The sequence below is a fragment of the Elgaria multicarinata genome, chromosome 7 (assembly GCF_023053635.1).
Source record: "Elgaria multicarinata webbii isolate HBS135686 ecotype San Diego chromosome 7, rElgMul1.1.pri, whole genome shotgun sequence".
In the NCBI taxonomy this organism is placed as follows: Eukaryota; Metazoa; Chordata; class Lepidosauria; order Squamata; family Anguidae; genus Elgaria; species Elgaria multicarinata.
Window position 1 is genome coordinate 21,224,009 of NC_086177.1, and position 19,411 is coordinate 21,243,419.

Here is a 19,411-nt window from a genome sequence, read left to right on the forward strand (position 1 = left end):
CCCCTCCATTTGCCTGGGATAATCCTTAGGTCTAGCTAAGGCCAGGGATGAAGTATAACATTCCCTCATCTGAAGGGAATCAGGTTTTTAAGTAAGCTCCTAAGCTGTAGAGGAGGGCTCACAATTCAGAGTCAGAGTGCCTGCTTTGCAACACAGGACCCCAGGTTCAGGTCCTGGGATTTCCACTTCAAAGATCTCATTCCCACACACAATTCTGTTGAGATAGTGAATGCCATTGAGCTACTGCATGGTGAAAGAAAGAAATAGTCCTTGGATAGGGTTGTCACAAACACCCGACTGGGTCCTGTCAGGTGCTCCTCTTGCAAGTGTAGATGCTTCCTGAGCACTCATGAGACCCCGGCAGGTGCTCGACAGCCATCAGCCCACAGCCCAAAAGTGTGCACTTCTGCCTTCTTGCTTCAGTGGTGGCCATTGGAGCATTCTTGCCTTCACCCTTGTGTCCTTGGGGCCTTTAAGGCCACCATTGGTGAAGAGGGGGAAATGCGCAATTTATGGAGGCTCCCAAAAATGCGCACTTCCCCCGTTGTGTCAATGGCAAGTGCCAGTGACTCAAGAAGGGGGAAGTGTGTGATTTCGGCAGAAGAGGCTCGTACAGCCCAGTGAGCAGGGGAAGATGGCAGCGGAGAAGGGGCGAGTTCCCTCCGAGCCTGGTGTGGGACGTGTAATTAAGAGAACACACACATACATACACACACATCCCACTGTAATGCAGAATGCAGTAGTTGGGGTGCTCAGTGGAGCACCTAGACTCTCTCTCTCTCTCTCTCTCTCTCTCTCTCTATATATATATATATATATATATTCTGTGTTAAAAGAACTCCACTGCACAGCCCTAAACAACTGAGGACCAGGATATCTAGCTGACAGTTTCCCCATATATATTCCCAGTCAACGCCTGAGGAGCCCTTACAGGACATTCGGCAGCCAATGGGATGTCACATTGTAGAAGTACCTAAGAGGTCCTTTTCAGCAGTGCCCCCATCTTTTAGAACACTGTCCCACATGTGATCCAGGAAGCACCAAGGGCAGCAAGTTTTAACCGCCTTTTGAAAACACACCTATGTACTCAGGCTTTCCCTGACACACAAGACTTTGTTACCATCCTGGTTTATTATTGTGATGATGTGATGTTTATTGGGGATTCCCCCCCCCCCAATGTTCTTATCTCTTTCAATTATTGATTAAGTTTATGTTGCATTTTAATGTAAGCCGTTTAGGGATTTTAATATATTAAGCAGTATAGAAATATTGGAAATAAATAAATAAGTTGGGAATGCCCGGAGGGTTAGATTGGGACAGTAGGAAGGCCAAATTTGGCCTTCAGGGCTGAGGTTGTGCACCCCTGAGCTACTGGTTGTACAAACACTGGCAGCATAATGCTACTTCCTGTACTTTCCCCTTGTTTAATGTTGGGTTGTACCCTGAGTTCCTGTGCCTCCCTGGACTTTAACTATAGGGTGCTTCATGCATCACCACAGCTATAAAGGAACCAGCTCCTGACAACTTCTCCCATGCCATCCTGAACATTTGAATTCAGGATCCATGTAAGTGTGAAACAATGATGTGATCCTTTCCAATGTGACTTTGGAGGATGACATTTACATGTGGCAAATCTAACTTATGCCCTCGCCCCAAAGACTCCTACCACAAGTAGCTTTTTTAAAATTTAATTTAAATGAAGCATCCATGTAGATCAGATGAAGTTGAGAAAACAAGGAATTATTTTATTTTTTTAAAAGGCTAAAGGATGTGAAGGGAAGGAACATTAGTAGTTGGGAAAAGGCATTGCTTTTAGTTTGCAAAGAAGAGGTTATCAAAGATCAGGTAAGATGTCCTGAATATTTGTATGTAATTGGCCCTGCCATTTTTAAATGCAACATATTATACTAACAGTGGCACATACTGCTCCTGCCATTAGGCAGGGTAACCAGATACAAAAGAGGGCAGGGCTCTTGCAGCTTTAACTGTTGTGATGAAGAGGGAATTTCACCAGGTGCTGCATGCATACGAATGACACCTGCTGAAATTCCCTTTTCTATACAACTGTTAAAGATACAGGAGCCCTGTCCTCCTTTCCATATGGTAGCCCTACATTGTGCCACCTCTGAAATCTGTTTTCCCAATTGCTGATTCCTTCCTCCCATAACATAGTCTAAAATTGGGGTGGGGGTGGGGTTTTCTGGTTGGAAAATCTGCACATTATTCGATAAAACCTTCATGTGAGCCACTAATACCCATGATTCAGAGTTGCTGCTCGGTTCATATAAGAATCGGTAAAATGTATGGAGTTGTGGGATGCAGGACTAATATTCAAAGACCACCAGGACAAATGAAGGAAAGACAAAGAAGCTCAGGTGCCCTATTAAGAAGAATTATTGTGGATCTGGCAGCCGGAATAGAGGACATATACTAATAACGGAGTGAGCGAGACACCTGGGGAGCAAGGAAAGCAGTAGCCGCTATAAATAGATGGTCGGACTTCTGAAGAGAAAGACAAAAGGAACATCGGCTCAGAATGATAGCAGGGTAACTGCTGCAGAGCGCCTGTGAACCCAGAGGGAGGTCACACCTGTGTGAAGTTTGCACTCGTATCTCCGAGGTAGGAGGGCGGAAGAGATTAGAGGGCCGAGGGACCGACTCGGAAGGATGACAGCAATCAGCAATGCGGAGAAAATCATAGCTGGCGTAATTCATAGGATGAGCTGCAAAACCCCGAAGATCCAAGGGAGACAAAAGGTGGATGAAAGAAATTAAAGGCGAGGAAGAAGTAGGTTAGAAGAGATGAATGGAGGGGGCACAGTGAAAGAACAATGAAGGATACAAATCAGGAGGGGAAAGTTTCACAGCTAGAAAGACTTTCCTTGGCCCCGGCAACCCTACAGAAGAGCAGTGGTGAAGAAAACTAGCTCGCCCAATGAGCGAGAAAGAACAGGAAACTCCATGTTGCAACTAAGGAAGAAAAATCACACACACACACACACACACACACACACACCATTCCAAGTTGCTGATGGGAGAGAGATGGGTGCTTTTGTGGATGTGGCGGGGAGGGCTTAGAGCAGAGCCTCTAGATCTTTTAATCCATCCCTGAGACTCCCAGGATAATCACCGTTTGTTTCATAGACAGTGGATTAATATTTAGGACATACATACTACTCATTGAGTGATGAGAGAGGGAGAGAGAGAGGGAGAGAGAGAGAGAGAGATGGTGCTGCAGAAACTTGTTAATAATGCAATTGTAGTATGATGGTGTTTCGAAGCAATTGCGTCAGGCTATACAGGATACTTATAAAGATAATATCACCACCTAAAATTTCACATAAATCTGTGTTTCTTTTCCTTGCTCACAAACGAAAGGAGTCTTGTGTGTCTTCCCCGACTCGCTTCTAGCCTCACAGACGCCTCAGGCGTTAGGAGGCCAGGTGTGTGACACATGATTTTGCCTTTATCAGTCACTTTGGCATTTTAAGCCCTGAACCAAACGGGGCTGCTCCACGGGGCAAGCTATTCAGGGAAAGCACCTCATCATGCCAAGCAGATCCCTGGGTTTAGCTAATTGCTCATTAGGGAGTGCAGCCTGTATTCTGCCTCCGCAGATTCGTGCTCCTGCCTGCTGCCGAGCAATTGCTGAGCAATTGTGCAAAGAGGCCAGAGAACTTTCTGGAGCCCAGTGTTCAGTCCTACATCCAGGGCCGGCGCTTCCATGGAAGCCAGTTAGGCGGCTGCCTAGAGCGCCAAGGTAAGCGTCCCCGGAAGTCGCCCTCCCAGACTTCTGCCCTGCTCCCCAGCATCCCTGGCTTGGCTTCAGCTGGGCGCCCGCCCAGCAGCCGAAGCCAACCCGGGACACTGGGGGGCGGGGACGGGCGGCTCCACATTCTGACATCCGGCGCACGCCAGACGTCAGAACATGGAGCCGTCTAACCGCCCTCCCCCAGCTTCCCAGCTTGGCTTCAGCTGGGGACTCCCAGTCAAACCCAAGCCAGGACGCTGGGGGAGGGGAAGGAACAGCTCCACGTTCCTTCCTTTTGGCGCACGCCAAAAGACAGAATGTGGAGCCATCTGACTGCCCTCCCCCAGCTTCCTGGCTTGGTTTCGGCTGGGGGCTCCCAGCCAAAGACAAGCCGGGACACGGGGGGGGGGGGCGAACGGACAGAAGGACTTCATGAGAGGGACAGGTAACCTGTCTCGCCTATCTGGGGTGGGGAGGATACGGTAGGGTGTGTGTGAAAGCAGCTCACCTTGCCTAGGGTGCAAAAAAGCCTGGCACTGGCCCTGCCTACATCTGGCTCTACATGCTCCCTTACGGAAGGCAGCCCTCTTGTATAAGTCATATTTTGTTGTATTTTCATTATAATATTTAGATACTGCCTTTCCGCAAATGTCACGAAGATGGCTAAAACAATACAAATAAAGGCAATAATACCTAAAAACCAATGCTGAAACACTAAGAACCACTACGTACAATGTAAAAGGCCAAAAATACTTCCTGAGTTTTATTTAGTTATCTCATTTCATTTCTATACCATCCAATAGCTGAAGAGTTTTATATATAAACCTGCCCCATTTTGGGACTTTTTAGGACGTCTTGAACTGAAGCCTTCCCCGGGTGCCCTCCATAGGTGTTGGACTGCAAGTCTCATCACCCCCATCTATTGGTCACACTGGCTGGGGAGGATGGGAGTTGTGGCCTACCACATTATATCACAATGTATTTCAGCTTTCTAACTCATCAGGGGACATACCATGAAGTTGATTGGTGGGAGATTCAGGACAAATAAAAGGAAGTACTTCTTCACATAGCGCATAGTTAAATTATGGAACTCACTACCACAAGATGTAGCAATGGCCACCAATTTGGATGGCTTTAAAGGGGGGCTGGATACATTTCTGGAGGAGAAGGCTATCAATGGCTACTAGCTCTGATGATTGTGTGCTGCCTCCAGTATCCAAGGCAGTAAGCCCGTGTGCACCAGTTGCTGGGGAACATGGGTGGGATGGTGCTGTTGCACCATGTCCTGCTTTATTGGTCTCTGATTGACAGGTGGTTGGCCACTGTGTGAACAGAGTGCTGAACTAGATGGACCATCAGTCTGACCCAGCATGGCACTTCTTAATGGCTTATTTCTCAGTGTGTTCTTCTATGTCCTGATTTTAGTTGGGTTGCATCCCAACCAAAGGGTGTCTCCCCACCCCTTCCAAATTGTTCTTATTTAGTTGGGTCTAGGGCAGGTAGGAGTGATATGAGGGAGAGGCATTTTTCTATCCATTTTCACATTTATTGGTATATGCTTTCATCTAGAAATGTTATTTGTGGTATAATGAGAAGTTATCAACAGTATTTTAGTGATTTTATGTGAATTTTGAGTTCCTATAATTCTTTTTATGTGCACTTACTCATTTGTAAGAAACCTTGAAGATGATACACAGCTCACTCCTATGCATTTGGCTTAGTTCAGCATTCCAGGAGTTCAACTGCACTTACTTCAAAGTAAGTGAGCAGATGACTGCATATACACTATACATACATAGGATTGCAGATACATATCAACTCAGAAATAAATACCATTGCGTTCAATAGGGCCTATTCCTAGGGGAAGTGGGTATAGGATTGCAACTTAAGAAACCCAGTGGGGATGTGCATTCCCATTTTTATTGCAAAATGGATAGGAAAGTGTATTTCCAGTGTGGATGGGAATCATATTGCATGATTGGTCTCCCTATTTGCTCTATGACACAGCTGTGTAGCTGTGCACCTGCAGCTTATTTATTTATTTCTTTATTTCTTTATTTATTTATTTATTTATTGCATTTATATAACTCCCAATAGTTGAAGCTCTCTGGGCGGTGTGTGTGCATGTACAGTTAAATTTGGTGCCTTAGCGATTGTGGTCTATTGTCCCTAAGAAAACCCTCTTTTTTTTCTGATATGGCCAAATGGCTCAAACTGCACAGCTTGCTTTTACACTAGACAGCTAATAACATTTTCTGTTCGGAAACACTCAGTGAACAGCTCATGCTTTTATGCTCATGATGTAATTAGTTGCGACATTTGCAAATGGGGAATGAATATTCCTTCTGGTCAGATGGAGGAAGGGTGGTGGGTTATCTTCTTCCATTGCAAACAACCCAACAATTTACTATGCAGTCTGATGCATGCCTACTCAGACGTAAGCCCCATTGAGTTCAATGAGATTGACTCTCTGGTAAGAGTATATAAAACTGCAGCCTAATGTATTTGTTTCCCAACTTCTTCTGGGTTGGTGCCTGACATAAACAAATCTATTAGACATATCTATTAAGCCAGATTTCAAGCAATGCTCAACTGTGTGACACTGTGATCATAAAGCAGTATTTTATTATGTGGATTAATCTGTTAGAAATCATTCTCTTGTGATGGATTCTTGCCAGGTTTTAATCATGGTTGTTTTCACACTAACTGTTTAATCCTGAATTGCCAACCTCAGTTCAATCCTTTTTTCCAAACCTGATTTGGGGCATATATATATTTTTTTAAAAAGTAGCAGTGCCAGCCTGTCCAGTGTGAATAAAAAGCTACTGTGGTTTTTCAGGGCAACTGTGTCTTTAACTAGAAAATTTCTTCGTGTGATTCCTGTGTCTGCAATTATGTCCTGTTCAGTGGGGACACAGGCCGTTGCTAGACAAGGCGTTAGCGCAGTGTGAGGCCCGGTCTCCCTCCTGTGCATCCAGATGACGCACAGGGGATTCCGGGGTCTGGCCGGACTAACGCCTCCCTTAAGCCGGGATAAGCGGATTCACTTATGGCCCGGCTTTTCTGCAGCCCCGACCTGAGGCCGGGGCTGCGGAAGGTCTAGCAGGGTCCGTGGCTTTTCCTGGCTGCTCGCTTAGTCACGAGTAGCCGGGAGAAGCCACAGACCGGGCACAGTGCTCATAGGAGCGCTGTGCCCATCGGGCGGGGGGGGAGATAGGGGCCAGGGGAGATCGGGGCCGGGGGAAAGGCTGGACCCGGCAGGAGAGGGGGGAAGAAGGACGGGCTTTGTCATCGGGGAGGGGGGGAGGGGGAAAAGAAGGATGGGGGACAGGGCATCGGGGAGGGGGGAGGACGGGCGAGCGAGTGGGCAGGGGGGCATCAGGCATTGTGGGGGCTGAATCAGGGACTCTATATTTATTTTTAAAAACACTCACCTTATCCGTTGGTGCGCTCCTGCGCACATGGCCCTTTAAGTCAGAACAAAAATGGCGGACGCGATGGGGCTTCCCCTTGCCCCGTCATGTCTTATGTGTGGATAAGGGCGACGGTGCGTGCTAGCTGTAGCGCGCTGTCACCCCGACTCCCGGCTGGATTATCAGGTAGGTTTAGCAAGGCCCACCATATCTGAATGAGATTATGCCAGTTTATACAACAAGTATAATCAAACTTTTCTTGGACTTCAGGATATAAGGATTCTGTGTGTGTGCATGTGTGATGGACCATTAGCACCCTTTTCCCTGAATGAAAAGGAAAACTGTCAAAATAGTGTGCCCCAATCTTTTTGTCCTTCCCTCTGTGTGGCTTTTTCCGCTGCCACCAGGGCCAGATCTACACTACTGCTTAAAAGCACTTTATAACAGTTTTGATAACTGTATATGCAGTGTGTCCTGGGCCCCAACAGTTGTCAAAACTGTTATAAAGTGCTTTAAAGCAGTAGAGTAGATACTGCCCAGGTGGAAATCTCTCCTTTTTCAGCAGCCTTCCTCAACCCAGCCTTAACATTCGCTGGATCTCAAGTATCTACTTTAGGTAGTGTGGTGGTTGGCTAATAGGCTGGATAACCCAAAAAGAAAAAAAGACCACAAAGTTTCAAACAACAAAGTTTAAATAATTACTGTAGAAAATGTCAATAAGAAAAAGTTTTTAAAATCTGAATGGATAAACACCATACAAGCAATAGGGCAATCCAACTAACCTAACTAGACTGTCAATTTATCTAGATCTCTTAACCATGCAATGTCTTACTGTCCTAACTCCAGCCCTTTTTCAATCAGTACTCTAATTCTAGCAGGTCTGACTCTTTCATCTAGGACTTTGAGCTTCTCTTATCTTTCTCTCTCATCTTCTCTCTGTCTTTTTCTTTTTCTGATTCTGCCTGATGCTTTTATACCTTAAAATTAGTCATTTTCCCTCCCCAACTCTGACCAATCAGGATGGTAGTTTCTTTGTTTAGTTTTGCAACCTAAATGTCCATTTCCTGACCTTCTGTTGAACCTTCTGCCAACCCTTTCCCCCACTACATCTAAACTTGAATTGAACCTTTAGCTTCCTCTGCAGACAGCCTCATTCTTCTAATCTGTTGACCTTTTGGCTGAAACTGACCCACACACACAGAGAGAGAATTTACCCCCATACTATATTTACAAACACACACAAAAAACCTTAGTGCAAAAATAGAAGACAGTTCTGTTCCTTTACAGTGTGTATTTTGGAGTTTGAATGTTCGGGTGCCAAAATATATCATTGCAAACAGAAAAACAACAGCTTGTCGATAAAGACGCTAGGCTCAGGAAATCTCCATGATGAGCTAGTTTTCTACATAAGAGGGCAGTTGTCTTTTGATGGAGCACAAGCACTCAAGCATGCAACCCATCTCTCACACATCTTGAAGTGAAAGTAGGAAAAGGTCTACCACGTGATTGTGTTCATCATATAATCTGACCCTTACACACTACCCCCCCCCCTTTGGGGTTCTTTCCACCCTTACAAGCTGACACTTCAGTGCACTCAGGTTAATATAGAGCTTTCCTGGAACTTAATTTTTGTGAACCACCCAGAGAGCTTCGGCTATTGGGCGGTATAAAAATGTAATAAATAAATAAATAAATAAATAAATAAATAAATAAATAAATAATTCCCACACTCCTACCCCAACTGCCTGTATTTACAATAACAGAGCTGTAGACACACACACCCCATTGCTTGCAGTCATTGCTTCATATCTGAATGGGACGCTTACCAACCACTGACATTTCAGGAACGCTTGCAGTATAAACCTCTTCTGGAAATGTTGGTTCATTGTCATTGATGTCATGGATTTTGATGACAAACTCTGATTCAGGCTCCACTGGCCGGAGTGTTCTTCTGTTAATAGCCTGGGCACGTAGGGTATAGTACGCTTTCTCTTCTCGGTCAATTCTTCTCGTGGCATGAATGTCACCTGTTCTCTCATCAATAACAAAGAGAGTGCCAGCCCCATCTCCTGACAAAATGTACTTGAGGGACCCATCTCCTTTGTCCTGGTCAGAGTGGAGCTAGGAGAGAAAAAGAGGAGGCGGGGAGAAGGGGGGGTTAAAAAAACACACACAATTCTTTAGAAGACAGCAAACATACACAGTACTTCGAACAAGTTATGCATTGACAACCTAAAGTTCCTTTCAGTTTACATTAACTTGATACAGTAGTGTGTGTGTGTGTGTGTGTGTGTGAGAGAGAGAGAGAGAGAGAGAGAGAGAGAGAGAGAGAGAGAGAGAGAGAGAGAATGAGAATGAGAATCTACACTACTGCTTTATAACAGTTTATAACAGCATTGACAATTGTTGGAGCCCAGGACACATTCCATACACCATTTTCAAACCGCTTTCAAAGTGTTATATCTTGCTTGGTATAGATCTGGCATGTGTGTGCGTGCATTGGTGGCATTACATTTGTCATTCTCCAACACCCTTAACGAACAAAATAATCTTCCTCCTATGGCAGGTTTTAGTTTTTTCCTGCAACACCTGTTCTGTGCCGCGGAACATTTGTGTCACCAATCTTAAAGAAGAATTTTATGTTAATGCTGACCTTTTCTTTCCTCGAAAAAGAATCCATTAAACATTCACAACCTGCTGTGTTAGTTGTAAATTCTCTAAGCAGATAAAGGACATGGTGGAATACATGATAATTAAGGAAAGCAGAATAACTGGTGGTGGTGTTGCACGATTTTAAAATAAGAAAACTAAGTATGTGTTTCAAAAGAGTCAATGGGGACATACAGTAACTTGGGGGGAACTCTGCAGTCTCTCCCTGGGTATTCTTTCTATGATCTTAAGATTACTATATCAAGAGCTCCATATCCTGAAGAGCTTAAGCTAGCTAGTGATTCATAAAGCTAACACTTTCAAGCTTATTAGCAAGGGACCATATATTCCTACCAAAGCCATGAGACTGTCATCAGAGGCCCTGCTGAAAATGCTTTTTTCTTGCCAAAGTATGGTTGACACTCAGCAGTGGGCCTCTTCAGTAGTACATTCCCCTCAGTTATAGAACATTCTCCTCAGAGAGCAATGCCTGGTGCCTACTTTGTTATCATTTTGGCAGCAGCCAAGGACAATTTTATTCTCTTAGGCTTTGCAGTCTTCTATATGCTCAATATATACTCTGCTATAGTGTGTTTTTAAGTAGTTTAATTTATGTGATACTTTTGGATCTTCTTGTAAATGGCCACCCTATTTCAGCCCCTACCCTTTACATGTACAAGAAATTTTGAAGTTTAATTTCTTTTACCCATCATGCCTCCCCCCCCCACACATGCCATTTTCTGCTCCTCCCCCCACCCCTTCCTAATGCTTTATAGGAGTGACAGACTAAACACAATTGCTTCTTTCATTCTTCTACATGGAGGTGATTGGTAATTTATCAGAACCTTCCTTGTTCAGATTCAACTACTCTTCTTAGCATTTCCCCTTCCATCTTCTAAGCAAATGTTAAGGCCTCAGGACCTTTGTCCTTTCAGATCCTGCACCTAGGGAGTGAGTATGTTGACTACATAAGTCTATGGGTTAACATGAGCTATGTGTAAGCGTATATATATATATATATATATATATATATATACTTTGACATGATTGGAGAGAGGAATCTTTAATTTCTGTAATAAGCACTGAACTCAAAACCTAACTCATGGCAAGAATGCCTTAATTCCATATTACTGTTACGGATTCAAGCAAATACATCAAAACACATCAAAGAAATGCATACAAGAAATACACATAGAAGAATGCACCTTTCATTTTATGTGCATAAAGCAAGTTCATGCAAATGATCGGGGGTTTTATATATTTCTTCTGGTGCAAATAAGCAGGCATACGGTTATGTTCCTAATGGACACATTTGCATATTGGTTTCATTATATTTAAATGTTAACAGCAGCAACAACTTTTTGTCTGTGTAAGCAGTCTGCTAGATATTTGCATACCATAAAACGCATCCTGGATAACATGCATAAGGAAATGTACATCAACCTTATAGGGGGTATATATCAGAAGGCCCCATAATAATTTTGTAGAATAAACCAAGAGACAAAGGAAGATTGGTTTGAAAGCAGATTTTATGTTGTGGCAAGGTGTGTTTTTTTCTGACCGCAATTAAGAACAGAGAAACATTAGTAAAAGCCACTACAACCATGTGTATCATCAACTTCAGAAATATAACTTCGCTTAGAATCCATCATAATCAATTCCATTATGAGAACATTAAAGAAGATAGAGTGCAAGTATATATAATGAATGTATAAAATAAATGTCTAACTGATGGTCAGGATCCACTACTGAGTTGCTCTCTAAACTAAGGTGGGTTTTAACAGCAGCACTACCACCATACATATATATGGTTAAAAAATAATAATAAAGACCCCAAATACATGTTTGGAATAAAGGTGGATCCCAGGTCTGAAAAGGTTGAAGTCTACTGTTCTAATGCACAGAAACCCTTTGCTCTGGTATTTATCTCTCTTACGGTCCTAGTTGGCAAGAATTTCATAACAGGTGCTATATTTTAAACTAACCACTGGCTTTAGGAGACAGAGACAAGCGGGGATTGTGTCCACTGATGATTCACCTTCTTTTCAATATAAACATTAGCTGAGGCTATGGCAACACCTTCCCTTTATGCACCTCAGCTGCTTATTTCCAAGTGCTAAAACAGACAACTAAAGCTGAGCCCAACAATTTCAGAAGACATTTTTCTCAGAAAAGTTCTGAGATTTGTATTTATCCCCCTATAAATAAAAAGGCCACTTTGCAGAATACTCTCCAAATTTTATTCACCATATCTTTTTGTGTCCTCCGTCAAAGCCCTGGAACAAGGAGCATGTCTAGACCAGTGTTTATCCCAGGGATCATCCCAAGATAATTTCTGTGCATCCACATGACACACAGGGGATCCCGGGAGAAGGGAGGGATGATCCCTCCATTCCCCTGGAATAACTGGGACCACTTGTAGCCCGATTTTTCCCACGGTCTCGGGATCGTTCTGAGACCGCGGGAGGTTTGTGGGTGCCCATTCCATCTTTTTCTCACGTCCTCATGAGTAAACGTGAGGAGGCGGGAACTGGGCATGGGGCACAGAGCTCTTCAGGCACTCCATGCCTGCCCATCGAGGGGGGAGCGGGTAGTTTTTGTTTACTTACACTTCTGTTGGAGTGCACGTGTGCTCATCTCTGTTAAAAAAAGGAAGGAAATGCCGGGCACACATCCCTCCTTCATCCTTCCTCCCGGGATGTTGCACGCACGTCTGGCCAAAGGGGAGGATTTTCCGAGCAGAATATTGTGAGGTCCTCCCCCTCCCTCCCCTGGTCTAGATATGTCCTAGGTATAGGGCTTTGTGGAGGACGCAAAACAGAAGTCAAGCTGCCAACACAGTTGCTGGTGTTATCACTAGCGGTGGCAGTGCAAACTTCCCTATCCCTCCACCAAAACAACAACAACAAAACAAAACTTAGGGGAAAAGAAGAAAGCTGTACTATTTATTTATTTTATTTATTTATTTATTTTATTACATTTATATACCGCCCCACAGCCGAAGCTCTCTGGGCGATTCACAACAACCCCTGACAGTGGTGAGCCTGTAAGAAATAGTTGGAGAATTTCTCCTCAATCTGGAAAAATTAGATGAAATAGTCTCTCCAATTTATTTGCCTACACATAGGGTAGAAAATTTCAAGAAGCTGTTTGTGCACAGTTCTAGAAAATATGCATGGAGTTTTATGCAAAAAGAAAAGAAAAAAAACCAAGGCTCACAATCTGATATAAATACAAGTTGGAACAAGCTTTGAGGTAGAATTTGGAAAACCTTGACAAGCTTTTGTTTTGCTGATTCACACATCCCTAGTGGTTAAAAAGCAACTTCCAGCTTCTTGGTATGGAAGAATGGAGGCGGATTTTTTGGAACTTTGGGATCTGAGGTTTCCTTGTTTGCCAAAACTGTGCGGCAAGACTTCTGCCCTATGCCAACATTACGTGGCATCCACATCTGGCAACACATCTAGACACAGTTGTTTCCATTTAGACCATGTATCCTTTACTGGGTTGAACATTCCACCATATATTCTGCCCCAAATAGTCAAAGAGAGGATTGAGATGAGGGCCCATCAGTTTAGCTGCCTGAGCAATAGTGCCCTCAGCAGAACAGTTCCACACCTGTTTGCAAGGGCCTATAAAAATTTGCAGAAGGGCTGGGGTGGAAGTATTTTCAGGCACTGAGAATATGTAGTTTCATTAGTTTCAGCATCTCTAGTTTTGGGAGCTGATTCCTTATTGGCTAAGAGGGTGAGCTGGAAAGTCCTCAGTTCAAAGCTCACCTCAGCCACCACAGCATTAGGTGGCCATGGTCAAATCCACTCTTCTTTCAGCATCAGCTTCTGTCTGCAATATGTGCAGTATTGGACCACTGAAGAGGGCTGGGATAAGATTGTGGAAATAGAGTTATGTGAAAAAGTGAAGATAGGACTGTAGCTCAGTGAAACAGGACAGGCTTTACATGCAGAAGGTTCAAGCTTCAATCCTGAACATCTTGTTTTCTTTTTTAAACCACAAAGTAGCTAAACAGGTGAAAGGAAAGATCCCTGCCTGAGATTCTGGAAAAAATTCTGCCAGTCAAAGCTGACAACAGTGAGCCTAACCTATAGACTGACCTGGTATAAGGCAGCTTCCTATGTTATGAAGAAGCCCTTAAAACATTTTAAATATGCTATATAGATAGCAAGTATTGTTATGAGCAGTGCCCCATACTGCCTGAACATGTGCAATTAAGATACTACATCAGTTGAAACGGTATGGTTTAGCAATCTAATTTACCTAATATTCCTTCAATTCCAAGAACTTTCAGACCATGTTGTTGCTGTCTTGTAATGAGTGAATTCCTGTCCCAGATTTTCTTATCACATATACCCAGTTGCCATGCCATTTCTTAAATATTTATGCCTGTGTTCAGGTCACTGGCAGTTTATGAAAAATAGCAATGACATCCGGCTAGTTTCAAATAGCTTCCAAATAACAACAACGACACTGTTGGACTTGTAACAGTATGATTGAAAACCAGAGGGTGAAACCCATTTTACTCATTCCAACCCTACTGGAATTTATGTGGGCAAGTAAGTGGTGTGACTGTGAAGTGAATACAAGTAAAATGTAAGGCATCCCTACAATCAGCATCTTAAGGACTGTCCAGATATTGTATGTGTGTACAATTATGTCTAAAAAGGGGGGCCAGGATCATGTCTGCTGGTTCTGCCAACTAACTATTTGTATTTGACATAACTTGCAAAAGAATACATATAGGCTATTTCACAATTTATGCCAAACATGTGTAGGGTCAGGGGCAGCAGACATGAGTGAGTGTGATCCTACTTTCCTCTATGTACAGTAATTTGTGGGCACTGCACAGTCCTTCAATCTCATCAGGGAAAGGACCAATGACAGGCAGGCATTTCCCTATGACCATCACCTTGCACTGTGGGCATCTTTCACCTCAGGCATCAAAATATCTTGATCTGGCCTGGCTAAGATGTATACAATTTGTTTGTATTCCTGACAGGGCAGGTAGGCTTGGAGTGTGTCTCAAAAAGATGCTATGAGCTCTTTTAATATCTTACATCTGTCTTCAGTGTAAAATTAAGCAATCATCAATGCTGATTGGAACTCAAACTCCACATTAAAATATATATTTTTCTGGGGCTTGGAGAAGTTTGATTAAGACTTTGATTTAGCGTGAACTATCAGATTTAGTGTGATCCTTTCTAAAATGCTGAGAAATTCCTCTCTCCACTCCATCAAACAAATTTTCGCTCATGGAATCGTTCCTGGATGATTAAAGAAATTTTAACCAATATGAATCCGTCAGAGTGTCTTGTTAAATTAATCATTTAAACTGGTAGCTTACCAGATAGTTACGTCATACAAATAACTTAGTTACTCATTATCTTTCATGAAATGAGCATTGGGAAGCCAGATTATTTGACAAAAGACAAGGTTGGGTTAGATAGATTTGTAATAGTTCTTTAAAGCAGAGAAACATACCACCACTTTTAGCTATCACCTTGAAAAAAACAAATGTAGCTTGATGTAAAGTAGGCCTACACAAGCAGTGACCCACCAAGCCGAATCTGGTCCATCAGCCATGTATGTGGTCACCCACCAGGAGCTCCATGAACTTTCTGTTTTGCTGCGTGCCTCATAGGGATGGGGGGGGGAGAAATTCGTTCAGTTCACATTTTAATGCAAATCACCCAGAGAGCTCCGGCGTATTATGCAAACAAGCACACAAAAATGCATGTATTACAAGAAATGTTTATGAATGTTCATGCTTATATATGTATATGTATGCATTTTATTGATGTAAGCTGTTTTAGGAGGCCTTCTGCCCTTAAAGGCCTCATTTTTTAAAAAAAAATAAAAAAATAAAAAATAAAATTCAGGACAGACCAACCTCAAGACTGGAGACATTTGCAAGGTTCAAGATGAACCAAATTTAAGATTGGGAAAATGAGAAACAGGGCAAAAACAAAAATGGACAGATTTGTCCATCCCTACTGCATGGTAGAGTGGCCATGTGCCCTACTTTACAGAGGAGAGCCCTCTATTTCAAGGGCTGTCCAATCCAAGCCCAGTTTTCAATGCAATCCTATACATGGACTCAGGACTAAGTATGTCACTTTTGGGGGGTCATTTTCTCTTCTTTGGCCATGCATAAAGGCCACCCTGCTATCTAAGATTAAAAAACCAGGCATTTCAGTAAAATGCTAGGGGCAAAGTTCTACAAATTCTGGATGAAGTTGGATAACTAAATCCAATTCCGCTATGATAGCACAATATAGAAAGCATGATGACATTAGATTTCAGCTTCATCAGACGGAATGGTTATCTATTAATAATTCGGGCTTTGTCTTAAAGAACACATGAAATGACTTTTTAAAAAGAAGTTTAATCTATTATATGACTGTTGAGTATTTTTGTTTGTTTGTTTATGATTTGTAAGACTATTTTTTTTCTCCATGCAAAATATAAAATTTTATAAGAAACTCAAATAATATACAACATTTAAGTTTTCTGGTACTGACCCCAAAGTGATGGAAACATGGATTTTAGCTGATAAGCTTCCCACTTTAATTCCCTGAAGTGAAAAATGAATTATAAGGTTTTTTTAAGAAGTAGAAGTCCTGTAGTACCTCAAAAACTGTCTTTTTTAATGTCATGAGTTGTTATGAGCAAGACTCTATATAGATACAGTTTTCAAGTTAAATCACTGAACCCCTGGGCTATTTTTATTCAGGATTTGTGATAAAACCAGATTTTTTAATATTTATGCTCCTGCATTTAGGTCTGTTGGAATAGCATAACAACATTGAATTTGTCTGAATTCCTAAATGCCACACTTTGGTGTTGCTGAGGTGTTGCAATGCTACAATAATCTGGAAGTGGAATTGTAACTGCGGTTCCAGACAGTGCTTAATAAATCCTTAGTACAATCTTATAATGCTCATCCACAAGGCAATGGCAATAGCAGAAGCTGCATTACTGACCTAATTCATGTTTTCCTTCTTCATCTCCTAACCCCTTTAATGCCTTGCTTCTTTGATCCCAGTTCCCCACTCTTTATTTTATTTTACTTGCACATTTTTGCACACATATGAAATAACAATTATTATTATTTTCTTAACATCTTTGAAAACTGATCAGATCTGTAAGCTGGGGAGCAAACTCTGAGCTCCTCCTCTGGGTAGATGCCAGCTTTCTCTGCCTCCTCTTCTGTCCTCCTTTCCTCAGTTTGGAAGGGGGTAGAAATGGGGGAGATAAGTGACAATTAAGAAAGAGTAGTGTTGGGAGGAAACTGCCTTCCCTGGGAATAACTGGTGTGTGTTTTTAACACACAAGCAGAGACCCAGGGAGTGATAATTGGTCCCACCTATTCCGCAAATGCTTTTTCACGGTGGCTTGCCAGCTTCCTATATATCCACGATGTTAGAATTTGGATGATAAGCACACAAAAACCACAAGAGAACACCTGCCTGAGGTTCATGTTACCTAGTCACTCACATCTTGCCAGAACAGGGAGAGACAATCTCTAGTGCTGACCCAAATTGTTTTCTTGGAAGCTGCCATGTATGGAGTCAGACCATTGGTCCACCTAGCCCAGTACTGCCAACACTGATTGGCAGCAGCTCTCCAGAGTTTCAGGCAGGATTCTTTCCTAGACCTACCTAGAGATGCCTGGGGTTAAATCTGGGACTTTCAACATGCAAAGTATGTGCTTTTACCACTGAGCAACAGACCCTCCCTACTCCTAGGTGGGTGTGTCTATACGCTCTATTAGCCCCCCAGGTAGCTGTGCAGTGCCACTGCATTGTTTATATGATGCAGCCGCCAACTCACAGTCACATCAGGCTTTTTCACAGTATTGTTTTACTGTAATTTTTCCAATTGTTCTAATGGCACACCATTGTTTCTTTCGTCTGTCTTTGGTGGCTTCTGTTCAGGAGTGTTCTTAGAGGCAGATCCCAGTGCAGGGTAAGCCCGGGAATGCAGGGCAGGGCAAACCAAATGGCCACTGGCACTGAGGTTTCTTCTAGCCAAGTAGCCCGCATTCGCTCCTGCTGCCTACCTTTCTTGATTCCGCCTCACAGTACTGATGCTGTGAGGTTTTGAAAGAACCAGCATACAAAGCGGCATCGTATAGACACCCCCCAGATCTGGATGAAGGACACTTCATGTACAGAAGCGGACTGGACTAGCAGCTGAATCTTCCTTTAACACTGAAGACAGGAACCATCATCCATTGCACCTGAGGACAGCAGGGTAACTGAGGGGGCACAGGACAGGATGTATGGCATGCACACACAACTCTGCCTTCCAATAGTTCCACCCCCATCAACAAATGTTCTGGACATGAGGTCTGAAGCTTAGATGAAGGCCTTAGCTAAACCTACCTCATAGTCCATGATGGAGGAGGGAATATCACGCATTGTGATCAATGCAAGATCCCTCCTCCGTTTACACGTGAGGTGCGACAACCTTAAGAGGAGAGGCGTCACACCCGCCATTTCTTTTAAAGAGGAAGGAGCCCATGAACGCTCGTGCACTAAAGGTAAGGATTTTTTTTTTTTAAAAAAAAATTACTTTTCCTGCTCCTACCCCCGATGGGCGCAGTACTCCTGGCTCTGCAGCAACGGGCCACATGTTCCGCAGTCTTGGGCTCAGCCTGGGACTGAGGAAAAAGCAGGCCCAAAGGAGAGGGCGAAATGGCGTCAGGAAGGCTAAAGCTGTGAATGAGCTGAGATTAGCGAGGGATGCTAAAAGCAATAAAAAGGCTTTCTTCAGATACGTGAGTAGTAAAAGACAGAGGAAAGAAATGGTGGTTCAACTGCTTAATGAGGATGGCAAATTGATAACAGATGACAAACAAAAGGCTGAAGTGCTCAATTCCTACTTTGCCTCGGTCTTCTCCCAAAAGCGGGTCTATGACCCCCCTGGAAAAAGTGAAGCAGAAGTTGAGGGGGCAGGATTGCAGTTTGAGATTGATAAACAAATGGTCAAAGAACACCTAATTTCCTTGAATGAGTTCAAATCCCCAGGGCCCGATGAACTGCATCCAAGAGTAATGAAGGAGCTAGCAGAAGAACTCTCAGAACCTTTGTCTATTATCTTTGCAAAATCATGGAAGACGGGTGAGGTGCCGGATGACTGGAGGAGGGCTAACGTTGTCCCTATCTTCAAAAAGGGCAAAAAGGAGGAACCTGGGAACTACAGACCAGTCAGTCTGACATCCATCCCTGGGAAAATTCTGGAGCAGATTATAAAGAAGTCAATCTGTAAACACCTTGAAATCAATGCAGTGATTACTAGAAGCCAACATGGATTTGTCAGGAACAAATCCTGTCAGACTAATTTGATCTCATTTTTTGATAGGATAACCTCCCTTGTGGACTGTGGGAATGCTGTGGATGCCATATATCTTCACTTCAGCAAAGCTTTTGACAAAGTACCACATGACATTCTGATTAACAAACTAGCTAAAAGTGGGCTAGATGGAACAACTATTAGGTGGATCCACAGTTGGCTACAGAATCGGACTCAAAGAGTACTTATCAATGGAACCTTCTCAAACTGGGGAGAGGCAACGAGT

General features: G+C 43.2%; 1 protein-coding gene across 1 annotated transcript in view; it reads right to left on the reverse strand.

Annotated features, from left to right (window-relative positions):
• The window catches only part of CDH10 (cadherin 10), a 152,599-nt gene that overhangs the window by 45,881 nt on the left and 87,307 nt on the right, over positions 1 to 19,411 (reverse strand). The window contains exon 3 of the mRNA XM_063130256.1: positions 8,991 to 9,285. Within this exon, the coding sequence (XP_062986326.1) occupies positions 8,991 to 9,285 (295 nt within the window). The remainder of the gene's footprint in view (positions 1 to 8,990; positions 9,286 to 19,411) is intronic.